Source organism: Megalobrama amblycephala, linkage group LG19 (assembly GCF_018812025.1).
Source record: "Megalobrama amblycephala isolate DHTTF-2021 linkage group LG19, ASM1881202v1, whole genome shotgun sequence".
NCBI classification, from domain to species: domain Eukaryota; kingdom Metazoa; phylum Chordata; class Actinopteri; order Cypriniformes; family Xenocyprididae; genus Megalobrama; species Megalobrama amblycephala.
This window is the reverse complement of record NC_063062.1, coordinates 17,340,433-17,358,974: the sequence shown is the minus strand read 5'-3', so window position 1 is coordinate 17,358,974 and position 18,542 is coordinate 17,340,433. Positions and strand designations below refer to the sequence as shown.

Genomic DNA, 18,542 nt, shown 5'->3' with positions numbered 1-18,542 from the left:
GCATCGGCCCCCAAAAATCCATATCGGTCGGGCTCTAGTGTATTATATTGCATTTCTGTCAATAGATCCACCTAAATATCTTTTTCTAAATAAATTTTTTTTTAAATCTTACCGACCCCAAATTTAACATTAACTGACAAATTATGTGAACTTTTTTTTAGTGTATGAAAAACTAGGTTGTGGAAATTAGACGTGATGTAGGACCTTAATATAGTACAATCTATTGAATGGACAAATGAAATAGGGCATCTATTCTGAGGATTTTTGAATGAATGAAAGTCATGACTAAGCAGCAGAATACGGTCAGATTGCTTTTGTTTGAGCTTTGATCAGCAAAATTTTTGCTTCTTTGTTGTTGCAGTCGTACCGTTCAGTACAAAGAATTACAGATTGGATTGTGAATGAAGCAGCATTACTGAGACACAGTCACAGGAAATCACGTCCTGTGCTGCAGGAAGCTGGTTAGTGGTGTGTCCCAATGTCACTATGACATCATCGACATCGTAGGGTCACTGCAGGGTCAAAATGCTGAGTGTGTGAAGTATGCATGTGTCCTTAGATTTACCCCGACTGCCCAGTCAGCAGGGAAAACCTCCACCTGACTGAACTGCTGTCTAATGCGTTTTGAAAGACACAAGCACCCGAGTGAATCTCACAAATGTTCAGGTCGCATTTTACCCCAAAATCAAAAAGGGAATAATATAATAATTACATTTTGCATAAAGAAAATTAAGCCTAGTTTTAAGAGCGTTACAATTTATAAATTGTGACTTTATTTTCATGACTGTGACGTGCATTGAAGTTTTTCTTTCGAATTTGTTTATAATTCTCATTTCTTTTCATTATCTCAATGATTTTGTGATTTTATCGCAGTTATAAAACGCATACGTTTTATTTTTTACTAATTTAATTATTTTTATTTACTGATTTATTTGCATTACTAACTTTTTTTGCTTTACAAAAAAAGAAAATTTGATAGAATTTGATAGTAAAGATGTTCATGATCCTAAAAATAGACCTCATTTAAAATAGAAAAAATAGACCTATGAAAAATATAATATTCTATTATTATTATTATTATTATTATTGTTGTTGTTGTTGTTGTTTTTGTTATTAACAATTTGTAGTTAAAGGGTTATTTCACCCAAAAATGAAAATTCTGTCATTTATTACTCACCCTCATGCCGTTCCACACCTTTAAGACCTTCGTTCATCTTCGGAACACAAATTAAGATATTTTAGTTGAAATCCGATGGCTCCGTGAGGCCTGCAAAGGGAGCAATGACATTTCCTCTCTCAGGATCCATAAAGGTACTAAAAACACACCTAAATCAGTTCATGTGAGTACAGTGATTCAATATTAATATTATAAAGCGACGAGAATATTTTTGGTGCGCCAAAAAAACAAAATAACGACTTATTTAGTGATGGCCGATTTCAAAACAATGCTTCATGAAGCATCAGAGCACAAATGAATCAGCGTGTCGAATCATGATTCGGATCGCGTGTCAAACCATAGACATAAACTTCCAAAATGCTGAAATCACATGACTTTGGCACTCCGAACCGCTGATTCGACACGCTGATTCGACACGCTGATTCATTATGCTCCAATGCTTCCTGAAGCATTGTTTTGAAATCGGTCATCACTAAATAAGTTGTTATTTGTTTTGTTTTTTTGATGCACCAAAAATATTCTTGTTGCTTTATAATATTATTACTAAACCACCGTACTCACATGAACCGATTTATATATGTTTTTAGTACCTTTATGGATTTTGAGAGAGGAAATGTCATTGCGCCCTATGCAGACCTCACGGAGCCATCGGATTTCAATTAAAATATCTTAATTTGTGTTCCAAAGATTAACAAAGGTCTTACGGGTGTGGAACGGCATGAGGGTAAGTAATAATTGACAGAATTTTCATTTTTGGATGAACTAACCCTTTAAATATGATATGACCCAGACATTCTTCACAGGATTTGTTCAATTAAAAAAAATATATATAATAAATAAATAATAAATCACTCACCATTTGGAAAGATTTAGCAGCCATAAATATTTCTTACTGACCGTTAAACTGTATTCTGCATAATTGTTAATTTTTTGTTCTGAAATTATTTCCTAATGAATTACTTAGCTATTATTTAGCTTTATTGGGCCCTGCAATATACGATATAATGTATTTTAAAGATATGATTCACTTTCTATAAAATTAAGCTGTGCTCACAGTTTGTTTATGCGGAATTATCCAATCATATCCAGATTCACATCATCCTAAATATTGTATCAATAGCCAAATGAGGTGAATGTAATAGCGCTGAGCTTGATTTTGCATCTGGATTTCCCCTCATTTTGTTTCCCGTCTCCTGATGCTGCAGGGCAAATATAATGAGCACTATGCAATGCACCTTTCAACAACGTGTTATAAAGAGCAGCGTGTTACATAACTGCAACATAACTGCCAAACTCTGTGTTCTGCCTGAGAGAGAAGGAGAGGAGTGAGAGCTCAAGGGCACTGCAGTGTGTTCAGATTCACCCTGATAAAAAAAGGAGGGAGAAAAAAAGAGAGTTATTCATAGAGATTGAGGAAAGGGGGGGAGGGGAAGGAAAGGAGGAGGAAAGACGCTGGAATGGAGGAGGTATTGATTTGGTTAGAGAGAGGACGGAGGAGATCATGAAAATCAGTCGAAAGGAGAAAGCAAGCAAGGAGAGATGGCAATCATAAGGATTCTGATTTTGGGTCCACGTAACAATTCCGCTTTCTTAAAGGAACAGATCACGCAAAATATTATTATTTTTCTATGGAACAGAAAACATTCTGAAGATTCTTTGCACATCTTTCTATATAACAGTTCATAACATACATATGTCAGTGACCATGCCTGTCAAGCTCTGAAAAGGACAAAAAAATATATATATAAACTGTACAAAACTGTATTTTACATTATTTTTCATTATTTAAAACAATGAATTATTTTCCTACTATTTAGCTTTTTAGGACTCTGCAATATACCAATTTAGAGGTGAAATGTATTTTAAAAATACGATTACTTTCTATGGATTCAAGCTGAAAATTTTGTGAACTTGAATGTGTGTGTGTGTGCATTTTTGTGATTTGAGGACACAAATTTGTATAATGACATGGGTATTACACTGGTATTACGATGTAAACATGAAATATGAGGACATTTCATGAGTCCTCATATTTAAAATAGCTTTAAAAACATAATGTTTTATTAAAAATGTAAAAATGCAGAATGTTTTCTGTGATGGGTAGGTTTAGGAGTAGAATGTACAGTTTGTACAGTATAAAAACCATTACGCCTATGGAATGTCCTCACTTTGATAGCGAAACAAACCTCTGTCTGTGTGTGTGTGTGTGTGTGTGTGTGTGTGTGTGTGTGTGTGTGTGTGTACTTGTTTTGGCTATACTTGTGAGGACCAAATATCCTCCTTTATATTGTGAAATACTTTGACAACCCACTAGTGAGGACATTTGACTAATCGCGATTAATCGTTTGCAAAATAAAAGTCTGTGTTATGTAATATATGTGTGTGTTCTGTGTATAATAATTATGTATATATAAATACATGCACATACATGTATAGATTTAAGAAATATATACATGTATAAATAAATATAAATATTTATATATATTTTATATTACATATAAATATTTTATATATAAATATAATTTTTTTCTTAAATATATACATGTATGTGCATTTATTTATATATACATAATTATTATACACAGAACACCCACATATATTACGTAACAGACTTTTATTTTGCAAACGATTAATCGCGATTAATCGTTGTGCAGCCCTAGTCCTCACTAGTTAAAAAGGCATATAAAGCAGCCAAAAGATGTTTGTATTTAAATCTAGTGTTTTGCACGTTTCTGTGATGGGTAGGTTTAGGATTAGGGGTTGGGTTAGGTGACAGAAAATATCATTGACCTGATATAAAATCACTGGAAGTCTATACAATGTCCTCACTAAGATAGCAAAACTAACGTGTGTGTATAAATGAAAAAAATAAAAAATAGTAATTTTGAGGAAGAATGTTTATATAGGCTTTGTATTGTATTCCATTTGCATTACAAAACGAATTCAGACATTGTAGAACTGTTTTTCTCTCTCTCTCTCAATATTTATAACTAGTTGTCGATTCCTGACCCTAGAAGTAGCCTAAAGGTTGTGACACACCAAGCTGACATCAATGAACTAAAGCCGGCTGTGTTTTGCCTCACACCGGCTGCGTCTAGGCCAAAAAGCTTTACTTGAACACCCCACAAAGACTACAGCTGTCTGACAACTAACATGTGCGTTCTATGCCTGCATGTAAGGAGATAACTGTCTATATCAGCAGGTATCATTAGTCTATATTCGTCATTCAAAACAGAAAAAACAAAACTACAAGATCTACAAGCCGTAAACAAATCAGCGCTAGCTTACCATTTTGAATCATGCTGATCACTTTGTCCAATCCAGGAAGCTCGTCATGTTATTATGGCTATTGGAATGCTCTGGTAAGATGAGGTAAAATTAGAAAAGCCTTCTGTCTGTGCCGTCTTGACCTCCTAGCTCGCTTTCATCACTCTCGCTTTTATTCTCATGCACTGACTTGTTCGCTAAACTGAACAGCCAATCAGTGTGATGTCTCTCACTGACGGCCCAGACTCCGATTCAAAATGCTGAATCGGGCGAAACTCCCGCCATCATGAGGCTGACTAGAGGTGACGTGTGGAACACAAAAACTAGCACGACAGGCACTCACCAACGGCCTGACGTTAGCTAATGGCCGAACATCGCCTTGGTGTGTCACAGACCTCAGGAAGGAGAGGAAAGGAAAACCTTTACTAAGGCAAGGAGATAGTCTTGTGATAGTCCCTGTGTATTCTCCCTCTCTCTCTCTCTCTCTCTCTCTCTCTCATGTGCATTCATTAATATCAGTTAATGCAGTTTTTTTTTTATTGCCATCTCTGAGCTCTGGTATGCATTAAACCAGCCGTGTATTAGAAGTCTGCCATTTTCCTGCACATATCTTCCCTCATGAACGACTCTTCGGGGACGTAGGAAAGGCAGTCTGGTGCGTCTAATGCTGGTTAGTTACCCGAGTGCGCGTTCGGAACCCCATTCTCCACCCTTGATGAGCCACTGTGCGTGTTTGGCTTGTAGAAGAGCACATAAAGAAGTGAATAATACCTGCTCAGGATAACGAGTGCTCTTCACTGTGTTCTGCCTCGTATTTTGCTCTGCAGTTTGGTCATTGAACCATAAAAAGGTTCTTTTGTGTCTCCTGTGTTTTGCAGTTAATTATTTCAAATAGCATTGCTGCCATTGAAGGTTGTTTGTTGTGTATATATGTGGTCTATGAATATGATATATGGTTTTTCATGTTAGGGTGAAATATTAATATCATAAAAATAGAAAAACAAACATCCTTGAATATTTTTATATAATCATTTTATTTGGTTAAAAAGCATATCTGTATTTTATGAACGCATGCAAATGTTTATTGGCGTTAAAGAGCTGGAAATATCAGGAAATCTGAAAGTTTGTAATTTCAGTGTCATTATAGTATTTATTAATATTTTAAATTAGTTTTTATTTTATGTTGTCTATTGTCATTGTGATTTTAGTTTAAATTTTAGTAATTTAGTGTTTTTATTATAGTTTTTATTAGTTTTGTGTTCATTTTTATTTGTTTTTCTGTTCAGTTAACATTTATTTAAATTTAATTACTGTTATTTTTTAAATGTTGGAGATTTAGTTAAAGGGTTAGTTCACCCAAAAATGAAAATTCTGTCATTTATTACTCACCCTCATGCCGTTCTACACCCGTAAGACCTTCGTTAATCTTCGGAACGCAAATTGAGATATTTTTGTTGAAATCCGATGGCTCCGTGAGTCCTGCATAGCCAGCAATGACATTTCCTCTCTCAAGATCCATTAATGTACTAAAAACATATTTAAATCGGTTCATGTGAGTACAGTGATTCAATATTAATATTATAAAGGGACGAGAAAATTTTTGGTGCACCAAAAAAACAAAATAACAACTTATATAGTGTTGGCCGATTCCAAAACACTGCTTCAGGAAGCTTCGGAGCATAATGAATCAGCGTGTTGAATCATGATTCGGATCGCGTGCCAAACTGCTGAAATCACGTGACTTTGGCGGTCCGAACCGCTGATTCGACACGCTAATTCATTATGCTCCGAAGCTTCCTGAAGCAGTTTGACTTGATACAAATGGAAGTCTGCCGCAGAAATCTACATAAAATTATTTGTGAAAATCCTTATGTAAATCACAAGTGAAAAGATCATGCAAATTCATTGGTGAAAAATTGTAGCATTACTGATTTGTGCCTCTATGGCACAAGAATCATGGAAGATATGTTATCTGGTCTTTAATTTTCCATCAGTGTGATGATATTTGATAAGAATAAGAATCCCGAGGCAGCCAATTACGTCACATCTGACATGTTCTGAATACACATATACAATTTCAGTAGATTTCCCCGTTACATCTGTGTGCCAGTTTGATATCCTTCATTATGCCATCAATCATACCGTCCTACTGAGGAAGACATTAGTGCAGAGAGAGAGAGAGAGAGAAAGAGAGAGGTTCTGGTGTGAGGGTCACCTTCATCCACGAACAGCTCAAGGTGATCCTGTCATGGCCTGATTAATGACTCACGGTCTGCAGAACACAAGCAGCTCAGAGCCGCCTCTGCACATAAAAAAGAACATGCACATGTACAAAGAACAGCCAAACCTGCTTTACATCACTTTCAATTGTCTATTAAAGAGCAGTGATATTAACCTGAGGTGACTGCAAGCATGGATGCATAATACCTTCACTAGAGGGCACTATTGGATTGCTTAATGAAGACACAACATGGCGTTAAGAAAATGTGCATACATGATTGATGCACTTCATACTTACAGAAATTACAAGCATCTAAAATCTAGCGTATGTGAACGTGCATCAAATGTGCTATTTTAGCTGTTTATTGATATTTTATAGCTCTTTACACATCTCTTACTGATAAACACTCTAGGATGTGTGTGTTTACGTGGCAGGACTTCATGCATTAAAATTGGCAATCTGGCAGTTAATTAGGAAGCAAATAATGCATTTACTTTGCATGCATATGACAATGGGATGGGAGGTGATACTGTGTGCCTTCAGGTGCATTCAAGAAAAGTGTAGTTAGATTCTTTTTTGGTGTATTTTTTTATTGTATTTTATTTATTTATTTTTGTTTTCATGCAACCCACCAAATACAATTGTATTTGGGTGAGAAAATGCAAAGTGCTGCTACAATATGTGAAATGATAAAAAAAGTGAAAATTCTGTGCATTAATGGCAGCAGTTTGCTTTTCATAATGGTTTGTAAGCAATTTTTTATGCTCTTTTTTTTCCCCCCAAAGAAATCTACATTGTTCAGTTATCATTAAAATACTCATTGTTATTAACCTATTTTATCTTTTTTTTTTTCTGATCAATATCATTGTTTTTTTTTTCACATTGGAGTAAAATTATTTTTAAAAATCGTTACCCTGTAATTACATGAGAAAAGGTCATGCAAATTAATTGATGAAAAACTGTAGCATCCTCTGGCTTCCATTTCACATGAATCCTGGGTAATATTTTAACACATGTCTTTAATTTTCCATCAGTATGATGATATATTATACTTAAAGGGTTAGTTCACCCAAAAATGAAAATTCTGTCATAAATTACTCACCCTCATGTCGTTCCACACCCGTAAGACCTTCATTCATCTTCAGAATGGTCCAGAAAGGTACTAAAGATATTGTTAAAACAGTCGACGTGACTGCAGCGGTTCAACCTTAATTTTATGAAGCGACGAGAATACTTTTTGTGCACAAATACAAAACAAAAATAACAACTTTATTCAACAATCTCTTCTTTTCCCTGTCATTTTACTTACACAGGTGATGTAGTAAACACAGTGAAGGCTTCTGTATTTATGTCCGAATGCCGCCTCAGTATTGGCCAAAGCTGCACATGTGAGCAGCACGACGCATGCATGTGCTGTTGACGCAGGAGCCGGCCAATAACAAGTCGGCGTTCTGACGAAGAACCTGGAAGCGCTGAACGTAAACAACTTATGAGAATGACACATAAAAGAAGATAGTGTTGAATATAGTCATTATTTTAGTTTTTTTGCGCACAAAAATTATTCTCATCGCTTCATAAAATTAAGGTTGAACCACTGCAGTCACGTCGACTGTTTAAACGATGTCTTTCTGGACCTTGAAAATGTTGATTATATTGCTGTCTATGGAGGAGTCATATACCTCTTGGATTTCATCAAAATTATCTTAATTTGTGTTTCGAAGATGAACGAAGGTCTTACGGTTCAGAATTTTCATATTTGGGTGAAGTAACCCTTTAAGTACAAAATTACTCTAAATGCTCATCAGTACTTATTACATTTAAAGGGATAGTGGACCCCAAAATTAAAATGTAGAACATAAAAGAAGATATTTTGAGAAATGTTATTTTGTGTCCATAAAAAAATTCAATGGACTCCTATGTTTTTTAAAGGTGCCCTAGAACTTTTTTTTAAAAGATGTAATATAAGTCTAAGGTGTCTCCTGAATGTGTCTGTGAAGTTTCAGCTCAAAATACCCCATAGATTTTTTTTTATTCATTTTTTTAACTGCCTATTTTGGGGCATCATTATAAATGAGCCTATTCAGGGTGTGTGGCCCTTTAAATCTCGTGCTTCACGCCCCAAGAGCTCGCGCTTGCCTTAAACAACATAAAAAAAGTTCAAACAGCTAATATAACCCTCAAAATGGATCTTTACAAAGTGTTCGTCATGCAGCATGTCTAATCGCGTAAGTACAGTGTTTATTTGGATGTTTACATTTGATTCTGAATGAGTTTGAGGCTGTGCTCCGTGGCTAACGGCTAATGCTACATTGTTGGAGAGATTTATAAAGAATGAAGTTGTTTATGCGTTATCCAGACTGCAAAGGTTTAAAAATGAAAATGCGATGACTCTTGTCTCCGTGAATACAGTAATAAACGATGGTAACTTTAACCACATTTAACAGTACATTAGCAACATGCTAACGAAACATTTAGAAAGACAATTTACAAATATCACTAAAAATATAATGATATCATGGATCATGTCAGTTATTATTTCTCCATCTGCCATTTTTCGCTATTGTTCGTGCTTGTTTACCTAGTCTGTTGATTCACCTGTGCAGATCCAGACGTTACTGGTTACCCTTGTGTAATGCCTTTTATAATGTTGGGAACATGGGCTGGCATATGCAAATATTGGGGGCGTACACCCCGACTGTTACGTAACAGTCGGTATTATGTTGAGATTCGCCTGTTCTTCGGAGGCCTTTTAAACAAATGAGATTTATATAAGAAGGAGGAAACAATGGAGTTTGAGACTCACTGTATGTCTTTTCCATGTACTGAACTCTTGTTATTTAACTATGCCAAGGTAAATTAAATTTTTGAATCTAGGGCACCTTTAAAATATCTAATTTTGTTTTTCCGCAAAAGAAAAACATGCATGCAAGTTTGGAGGGTGAGTAAATGGTGAACTGTCCCTTTAAGCACATTTATTCGAAGCAAACATTCCTACTTAAGCAGTGAAAATGACCAAAGTGCTTGTCCTTAATATAGAATAATGTGAAATGGAGATGACATTCCTTGATTTTCCTGCACACTAACCCTTTTAAAGTGGGTGGGAATGAAAGAAGTGTCTCATTAAAAAAGTGATATTAAGTGGGTTTGACTGCAGTTTAACTCCCATCTACATGCACACAAGAACACAAAGCCAGCACTGTTTGTCCCTGACGCACCGTTATTCACCCCCATACTGATCTGTCCATCAGTGTGTGAAGGTGTGTGAGCTTTGATTTCTGCTGCTTGTCACCTTCTCTCTCTCTCTCTCTCTCTCTCTGTCCCTCTCTCTCTCTCTTTCGCTCAGGCCGCTGCTTTGCTTGCTTTATGTTGCTTTGCTGTGTTTTGCTTTGCTCTGCTGTGCTTGTGCTTGATGGTTTGCCTTTTAATCATATCCTGCTCTCGTTTTTGTTTGTTTCCTTCTTTTTTGTCATTTCCAGATTTGCATATCCATTCTTCCTACCTCCTTCATTTGCCTTTCCTTCACTGAGAATGGCAAGCGGGCATTCCACTGACAAATTCAGTTTTCTGTACCCAACAGACACCAGTCAGAACGTTAAGAGGTCAGTCTAGTGCTCAGCACCTTCCACCGTGTATGTGTGTGTATGTATGTATGTGTTTGGGGTTGGGTCAAAGTTGATGTTCTGTTCACCCTGATGTGTGTACGTTTCCACCTGTTTAGACCTACATATTGGCTAGGCTATATGTCATGTTTCTCTCCTCTAGGGTTTGTTTGACCTTGCTTTGTTTAGTCTCAGAGCAGCATACAGCTTTCACCTGCTCATTTCTATTTTTGTACCTCTGTTCAAGCTTATTGAAGTCAACATGAAATTTCATTCACAGCTCTTTTTACTTTTATAATGATGATGTGGTGGATTTCAGACACATCTTTTTGTTATTTGTTTGATTTAATTGATTAGCTTGTGAAAAATGGCCATTATTTATTCAGTGTCACATGATCCTTTAGAAATGATTCTAATATGCTGATTTGCGGCTCAAGAAACATTTCTTACTATCAATGTTAAAGGATTAGTCCACTTTCAAAAAAAAATTTCCTGATAATTTACTCACCTCCATGTCTTCCAAGATGTTCATGCCTTTCTTTCGTCAGTCAAAAAGAAGTGAAGGTTTTTGATGAAAACATTCCAGGATTCTTCTCCTTATAGTGGACTTCAATGGACTCCAGACGGTTGAAGGTCAAAATTTCAGTTTCAGTGCAGCTTCAAAGGGCTTTAAACTATGCCAGACGAGGAATAAGGGTCTTATCTAGCGAAACGATCTGCCATTTTCGAAAAACTACAACTGTATATGCTCCACATATACATATTTCCACAAAATATCGCCTTGAACGTACTTTCGCTTTCCGCATTCTTCAAAACGCATACGCAGTATGTCCTACGCCTTCCCTATTCTACTTACGGACCGAACGTGGCGCCGGTTTCGTTTTTTTCCATAAGTAGAATAGGACATACGGCTTTTTGAAGAACACGGAAAGCAGAAGCACGTGCAAGATGATAATTTGTAGAAAAGACCCTTATTCATCGTCTGGTATCATTTAAAGCCCTTTGAAGCTGCACTGAAACTGTCATTTTGACCTTCAACTGTTTGGAGGCCATTGAAGTCCTCTATATGGAGAAAAATCCTGGAATGTTTTCATCAAAAACCTTAATTTCTTTTCAACTGAAGAAAGAAAGACATGAACATCTCGGATGACATGGGGGTGAGTAAATTATCAGGAAAAATTTATTTAAGAGTGGACTAATCCTTTAAGAAATGTTTCTTAATGTTTTTGTGGAAACCGTGAAACATTTTTTTCAAGATTCTTTGATGAATAGAAGATTCAGTAGAACAGTGTTTATTTGAAATGCAAATCTTTTGTAACATTAAATGTCTTTACTGTCACTTAATGCATCAATTTAATGCATCTTTGAATCTCTGAATAAAAGTACCAATTTCTTAAAAAAAAAAACAAAAAAAAAAAACTCTCACGGATCCCGTGATAATGTAAATTTGTATGTTTATATCACAATAATAGGGCTGCCCCCTAATAGTCGATTCAGTGATAGTTGACGAGAAGAGGTTTAGTCAACTATATTTTAATTAGTCGCAGAAAACAAAAACTTTTTTTCTGTAAAGTCACACAGTCCATGACAGACAGATCGTTAACATGGCTGGTCCATGTGGTAATTGCAGTGTCTCGGGCAGGAAATCCAAATGTTCACCTGTCATTCACTGACCTCAAATATAGCTTATCATTTACACATAACACATAAGTAGTAGCCTAACGTTAGCAACATGGCCGCTATTATTTGGCTCAAATCCAAGTGTTCATATAGAGGTCACTTGCATTTTTTCCTGAAAACAGTGAAAAGAACTTAAAATACCCTGTCATTTTTGGTCATACAGATAAGAGTAATACATCATAAAGTTATTTTTATTTGTGTACACTCAAAACAACAACAAAAATGGTTCTTCTGAAAATAAAGAAAAAAAAACAGGATGTGCTTTCTGCCGCCTTGGTCTCCTTCTTCTGGAGCGCGTCACAAAAATGAACCAAACTCACTCAAGCATATCCCTCACATATTCTATATGCCTGAAGCTTGAAATGTCTACATTTAAATGAATGAACCAATTCAAATTCAAAAACAAATAATCTCTTGATTATTTAATCCGTATGATACATGAGATGGTGAGTCAGCATTGCCAACACTGACTCATAAAGCTCTTGTTTACCAATAAATGATTAAAATGTTAAGTAAGTCTTCTTGCTGTTTTTTTTTTTCAAACACATTCATAACCATTACTTTTCCTGGTGTGCTGTAGCAAGTGTTATGTATGCGCATGAGTGCTAATCTGCATTTAAAGGCTCAGTATTATAGTTTAATAGGCGCTTTCTCTGTGATGTAGTACAGTGTTAGCAATGTTACAATGTAGAACAATCTTTGCAATGTTACATATAATATTCTTTTCAGCCCTGATTAAATTAATATCATAAAAATCCGATTGGTCGACTAATGGCTTAAATTAACGACTACTAGTCAACTAGAAAAATCTTTAGTTGGGGGCAGCCCTACACAATAAATAGAGGTCTGATATCAGAGATCTTTACATCCTGCCGAGGTAAAACTGGAAACCCAATTCAGATGCTCCCTCCAGTGTACCAGAGTATGTCGCTTTACCCTTATTAGCTGATAATTCTGATTATGTTCAAGATTTACACATTTTTGATGTAAGGAGTAAAGTAATGCATCACAAGTTACATGCATAATGCAATCAGATTACTTTTTGATGCAAAGAGTAAAGTAACGCATTACAAGTAACGTGCATTATGTAATCAGATTACTTTTTTGATGTTACGAGTAAAGTAATGCATTAAAAGTAACGTGCATTACGTAATCAATTACTTTTTGATCTAACGAATAAAGTAACGTATTACAAGTAACATACATAATGAAATCAGATTACTTAACGCATTACATGTAACATGCATAATGCAATCAGATTACTTTTTGATGTAAGGAGTAAAGTAACGCATTACATGTAACATGCATAATGCAATCAGATTACTTTTTGATGTAAAGAGTAAAGTAATGCATTAAAAGTAATGTGCATTACGTAATCAGATTACTTTTTGATCTAACAAATATAGTAACGTATTACAAGTAACATGCATAATGCAATCAAATTACTTTTTGATGTAAGGAGTAAAGTAATGCATCACAAGTTACATGCATAATGCAATCAGATTACTTTTTGATGCAAGGAGTAAAGTAACGCATTACAAGTAACGTGCATTATGTAATCAGATTACTTTTTTGATGTTACGAGTAAAGTAATGCATTAAAAGTAACGTGCATTACGTAATCAATTACTTTTTGATCTAACGAATAAAGTAACGTATTACAAGTAACATACATAATGAAATCAGATTACTTAACGCATTACATGTAACATGCATAATGCAATCAGATTACTTTTTGATGTAAGGAGTAAAGTAACGCATTACATGTAACATGCATAATGCAATCAGATTACTTTTTGATGTAAAGAGTAAAGTAATGCATTAAAAGTAATGTGCATTACGTAATCAGATTACTTTTTGATCTAACAAATATAGTAACGTATTACAAGTAACATGCATAATGCAATCAAATTACTTTTTGATGTAAGGAGTAAAGTAATGCATCACAAGTTACATACATAATGCAATCAGATTACTTTTTGATGCAAGGAGTAAAGTAACGCATTACAAGTAACGTGCATTATGTAATCAGATTACTTTTTTGATGTTACGAGTAAAGTAATGCATTAAAAGTAACGTGCATTACGTAATCAATTACTTTTTGATCTAACGAATAAAGTAATGTATTACAAGTAACATACATAATGCAATCAGATTACTTAATGCATTACATGTAACATGCATAATGCAATCAGATTACTTTTTGATGTAAGGAGTAAAGTAATGCATCACAAGTTACATACATAATGCAATCAGATTACTTTTTGATGCAAGGAGTAAAGTAACGCATTACAAGTAACGTGCATTATGTAATCAGATTACTTTTTTGATGTTACGAGTAAAGTAATGCATTAAAAGTAATGTGCATTACGTAATCAGATTACTTTTTGATCTAACAAATATAGTAACGTATTACAAGTAACATGCATAATGCAATCAAATTACTTTTTGATGTAAGGAGTAAAGTAACGCATTACAAGTAACATGCATAATGCAATCAAATTACTTTTTAATGTAAGGAGTAAAGTAATGCATTACAAGTAACGTGCATTATGTAATCAGATTACTTTTTTGATGTTATGAGTAAAGTAATGCATTAAAAGTAACCTGCATTACGTAATCAGATTACTCTTTGATCTAACGAATAAAGTAATGCATTACAACTAACGTGCATTACGTAATCAAATTTCTTTTTTATCTAACTAGTAAAGTAATGCATTACAAGCAACATGCATTACGTAATCAGATTACTTTTTGATCTAACAAGTAATGCATTACAAGTAATCTGTATTACATAATGAAATTTCTTTTTGATCTAACAAGTAATTTATTACAAGTAACATGCATTACGTAATCAGATTACTTTTTGATGTTACGAGTAAAGTAATACATTACAAGCAACATCCATTACATGATCAAATTACTTTTTGATCTAACAAGTAATTTATTACAAGTAACATGCATTACGTAATCAGTTACTTTTTGATGTTACGAGTAAAGTAATGCATTAAAAGTCGCATACATTACATAATCACATTACTTTTTTGATGTTAATGCAAATTACATTATAACACAAATACATTTATTTACAGTCAAAAAAGTGACTGCAGATTAAGTATTTTCAAAACCAACAGTTCCAGTAATAGTATGAATTGTAGCTGAAATATAGCTATTGATGCATGATGTCGACTATAGTGGACAGATGATTAATCAGAGCTTTCTCCCAATCTAAAATCAATACTTGGAAAATTTAACTGTTATGACTCATTAGATATTGCTTGATGCTACAACATTTTTTGTACCTGCAAGAGTCTCCTAGGATAGAAGGAATGGGTGGATATTCCGGAGCAACTTGGCATTTCTGACTGGCCATCAGCCATCTTGGTTTGGAGGGGAAAAATTTTACATACAACGGCTTGCCTCTTGGTGGGAATGTATAGGATGATGCACTAGGGTCCACTGTAGTGGTTGATGTGCAACTATGCAAGAAAATGCTTTTTAAATAACTGTCCACTGTAGTGACCTCTATGCATTTGATGATTATTCAATCAAAATAACAAAATATGTATTGTGACAATAAAAAAGAAGTGAAATCGGATGCAATTGTTTTGGCGACAAACATACTGCTGTTTTATATTTACATTTTATATCTCCAATGAAGCTTAAAGCAATAAGTCACAAGAGGCCATGTTTTACAATGACTTTACAATAGTTAAGGGATCTTGTTAAGCACAACTGATCCCCATTAAACATGGTACAATCACTGTAATGTGTGACCTCTCATGACTTGTTGCTTTTATAAAAGACTCTTAGACTGTTTTCTGCTGTATGGCAAATTTTACATCTCTAAAGCGTTAAAATTAAATGTTTAGGAGAATTTAAAGGTGTGCATTTTATTCTCTTTTTCAATCTTTAATATGCATTTAATGCTGCATAAAGCTCCTTGTGACTATTTGAATGTCATGACCTTAATTTTTCATACATGTGTTTGTGAGTGTGTCATCCACTCGCTCTGACGGGAACATTACCCTCTGACATATCACCTCTCCCACACACAGCTCCATGCTCACACAGCCTTCTCCCGTTTCCGTCGTGTGTGGCCGGGGTGCAAGGGGAAAGTTCTAACACATAATCCTCCCCTATTCATGTGCTTTTCAAGGGAGATCAGATGCACACACATGCACAATGAGAGAGGGTAACACACTCACACACACCCCGTTTGCCGGATTAGATTAACCTTAGTCCCAGACAATCAATAACTAGTCCTAGACAACCACTAGTTTAGTCTCACAATGGAAACAGCCCTCTAGTGCTGTTTTTTTTTTTTTTCTGATTCTAGTTGAAGCCTTGGTGAATGTCCATCACTTTAGACTTTAAGGATGCAAAAAATTTTCAGACCCTTCAAGGAGCATGAGCAACAGGATATGGTGTCACACTCGAGGGCATCTGTCTTCAATAAATAATACATTGCATGACACATAATAAATAACAAATTTAAATGTACTATCCTGCTTTTCTTTTTAATTGAAGTTTGTTTTATTTTAAATGTGTTTTGAGGCAAAATGAGGGCTGTTGGCTAATTCACTAATAGGTTAACTAAACGTGAACTTTAGTGCACAGTGAAAGACAAAGTGTGGTGGGGGGGGGGGGGTCTTTTGTATCTAGTCTCCTGTATTTGTATGACTAGAAGTAAACAACACAAAGTGTAGTATGACCTCCACTTATTAGGTATTTAAAGGTAATATAATTTTTGGACACCATATAAGTATCCGCCGATAAATGTTCATTTTTTCAATGTGATTGTTATTGTCCTGATAAGAAGATTTGGGCAATTAAAGCAAATAATATATTGTTTCCTTCAGCTGTGACACTTCAGATGTGCACTGTTCACCATGATGGTTTTGAATTGGTTTTCACAACAAAACCCGCCCAGTTGCTACGCAAAACTAGCCCAAATCTATCCCAATCAAGTTTCTGGGGGATCCCCTGGTAAAAATCACATTCTAGGGGGAGTAAAATCCATTTTTGGTGGGGTTCCCCTGGTAAAATTCACATTCCAGGGGATAAATATCATGTTATTTGGGGTCGTTTCAACCCGCGGACATGAAAAACAATCCACAGCAACAGTGTTAAAGTAGCCCAATTCCACAGGAAAAACCGCTGACTTGGCAACACTGGAAATATCATTGGAATCACTTTGAAAAGGAAAATAAAGTTACGTTTAACATGCAGATCCACAACAGGATTTACACATTTTGACAAGAACATAACTTACTTGCATTCATGGTGTTCTGTACAACAGATATAAGTTAATGAGTAATATTATGTTTATTTTGTGTATATATAGGCTATATATCTGATTTATCTCATATAGGATGCGTTTGGTTAACACGTTAGTAAAGTGCTTCTGTTTACTGATGATCATCTTTAGCTTCAGCACACACAGCTCAAACAGCAATACACAATATTGATACTATGATTAGGACTGTCATATACATTACTGGTTGTCATTCAGCTCTTCAGTTTCAGCACATACAATTCAAACAAACATTGATATTATTAATAATAACTAGCACTTTTATTTTTCTCATATTATTTTAATCAACAATATGGTTGAATTAAAATCATTTCATTATTGTCTGTGCAGAGGCTATTCCATTTTATTTATCCATGGCACATGCATTTTGATTCGGTATATGTACGTAATGTTGTCCAATGACTTGTTTGCATTCAGGCATTAATTTATTTAATTGTGTGACAATAGAAGAAAAAAAAGAAAGTTGGCCATGGAGTGTAAAATTAATTTTAAAACTTACACTGGTTCAAACTAGGCTACTAACTGTTTTGGTAATCAGGCTCTCAAAAATTATATAAAAATTTCGATTTAGATTTAGATTCATTGGCCAATATATCGGTTATCTGCATTCAAATAAAAAGAGTTATCGGTATCGGCCAAAATGTTTATATCGATGCATCCCTAATAAACAACAACAGACAGAAAAATTGACATTACCTTTAATACCATTACAAAAATAATCAAATCATGTGAAAAGCCACAGCCGAACATGAGAATATTGTCTTCACTGAGACTTTACAGTATCATCTAAATAAAAAATTGTAGGGATTTTCACACTGCGCTTAACCCCGGGTTATCGTCATTCTAAACACCGCTTTTAACCCCGGGTAAAGGAACATTTCACACTTTATATTTACACAATTTAGAAGCGGGGTTAGCACTGGTAGTACTTTTTACCCAGGGTTATGAAACCCTGCTCCTTATATTCACATGCTTTGGGCAGTCATGGAAACACAATGTGTATATAAACAGTCATTTTTAGCATTTGATAAATGTCAAACAGTGATGGAAAACACGACAATTGGAATGAAGCAGAGACTGTTTCATTCTTGCCTTTATAGTTCAAAAAGTCCGTTCAGGAAAAAAAATACTTGATATTACAGTCTGCAATGTTTAATATGTAAACAGGTCCCATGCTGTGTTTGTCCAGTCAGTGACACTGGCACTACGAATATGTAAATATGTACGTTAAATGTCACCTTATGAATACCCAGGATTAATTGTTAACTCCGGGTAAATTATG

The 18,542-nt window shown here is 34.9% G+C and overlaps 1 protein-coding gene across 3 annotated transcripts in view; it reads left to right on the top strand.

Moving 5' to 3' along the window:
- fam168a (family with sequence similarity 168 member A) overlaps nucleotides 1-18,542 on the top strand; it is an 80,724-nt gene that overhangs the window by 25,868 nt on the left and 36,314 nt on the right. For 2 of the 3 annotated variants that reach the window (XM_048169664.1, XM_048169662.1), the window contains exon 2: nucleotides 10,142-10,264. The exons of the other annotated variant lie outside the window; for it this stretch is intronic. In XM_048169664.1, the coding sequence (XP_048025621.1) occupies nucleotides 10,194-10,264 (71 nt within the window). In that variant the 5' untranslated portion in view covers nucleotides 10,142-10,193. The remainder of the gene's footprint in view (nucleotides 1-10,141; nucleotides 10,265-18,542) is intronic. 3 annotated transcript variants of the gene reach the window in all.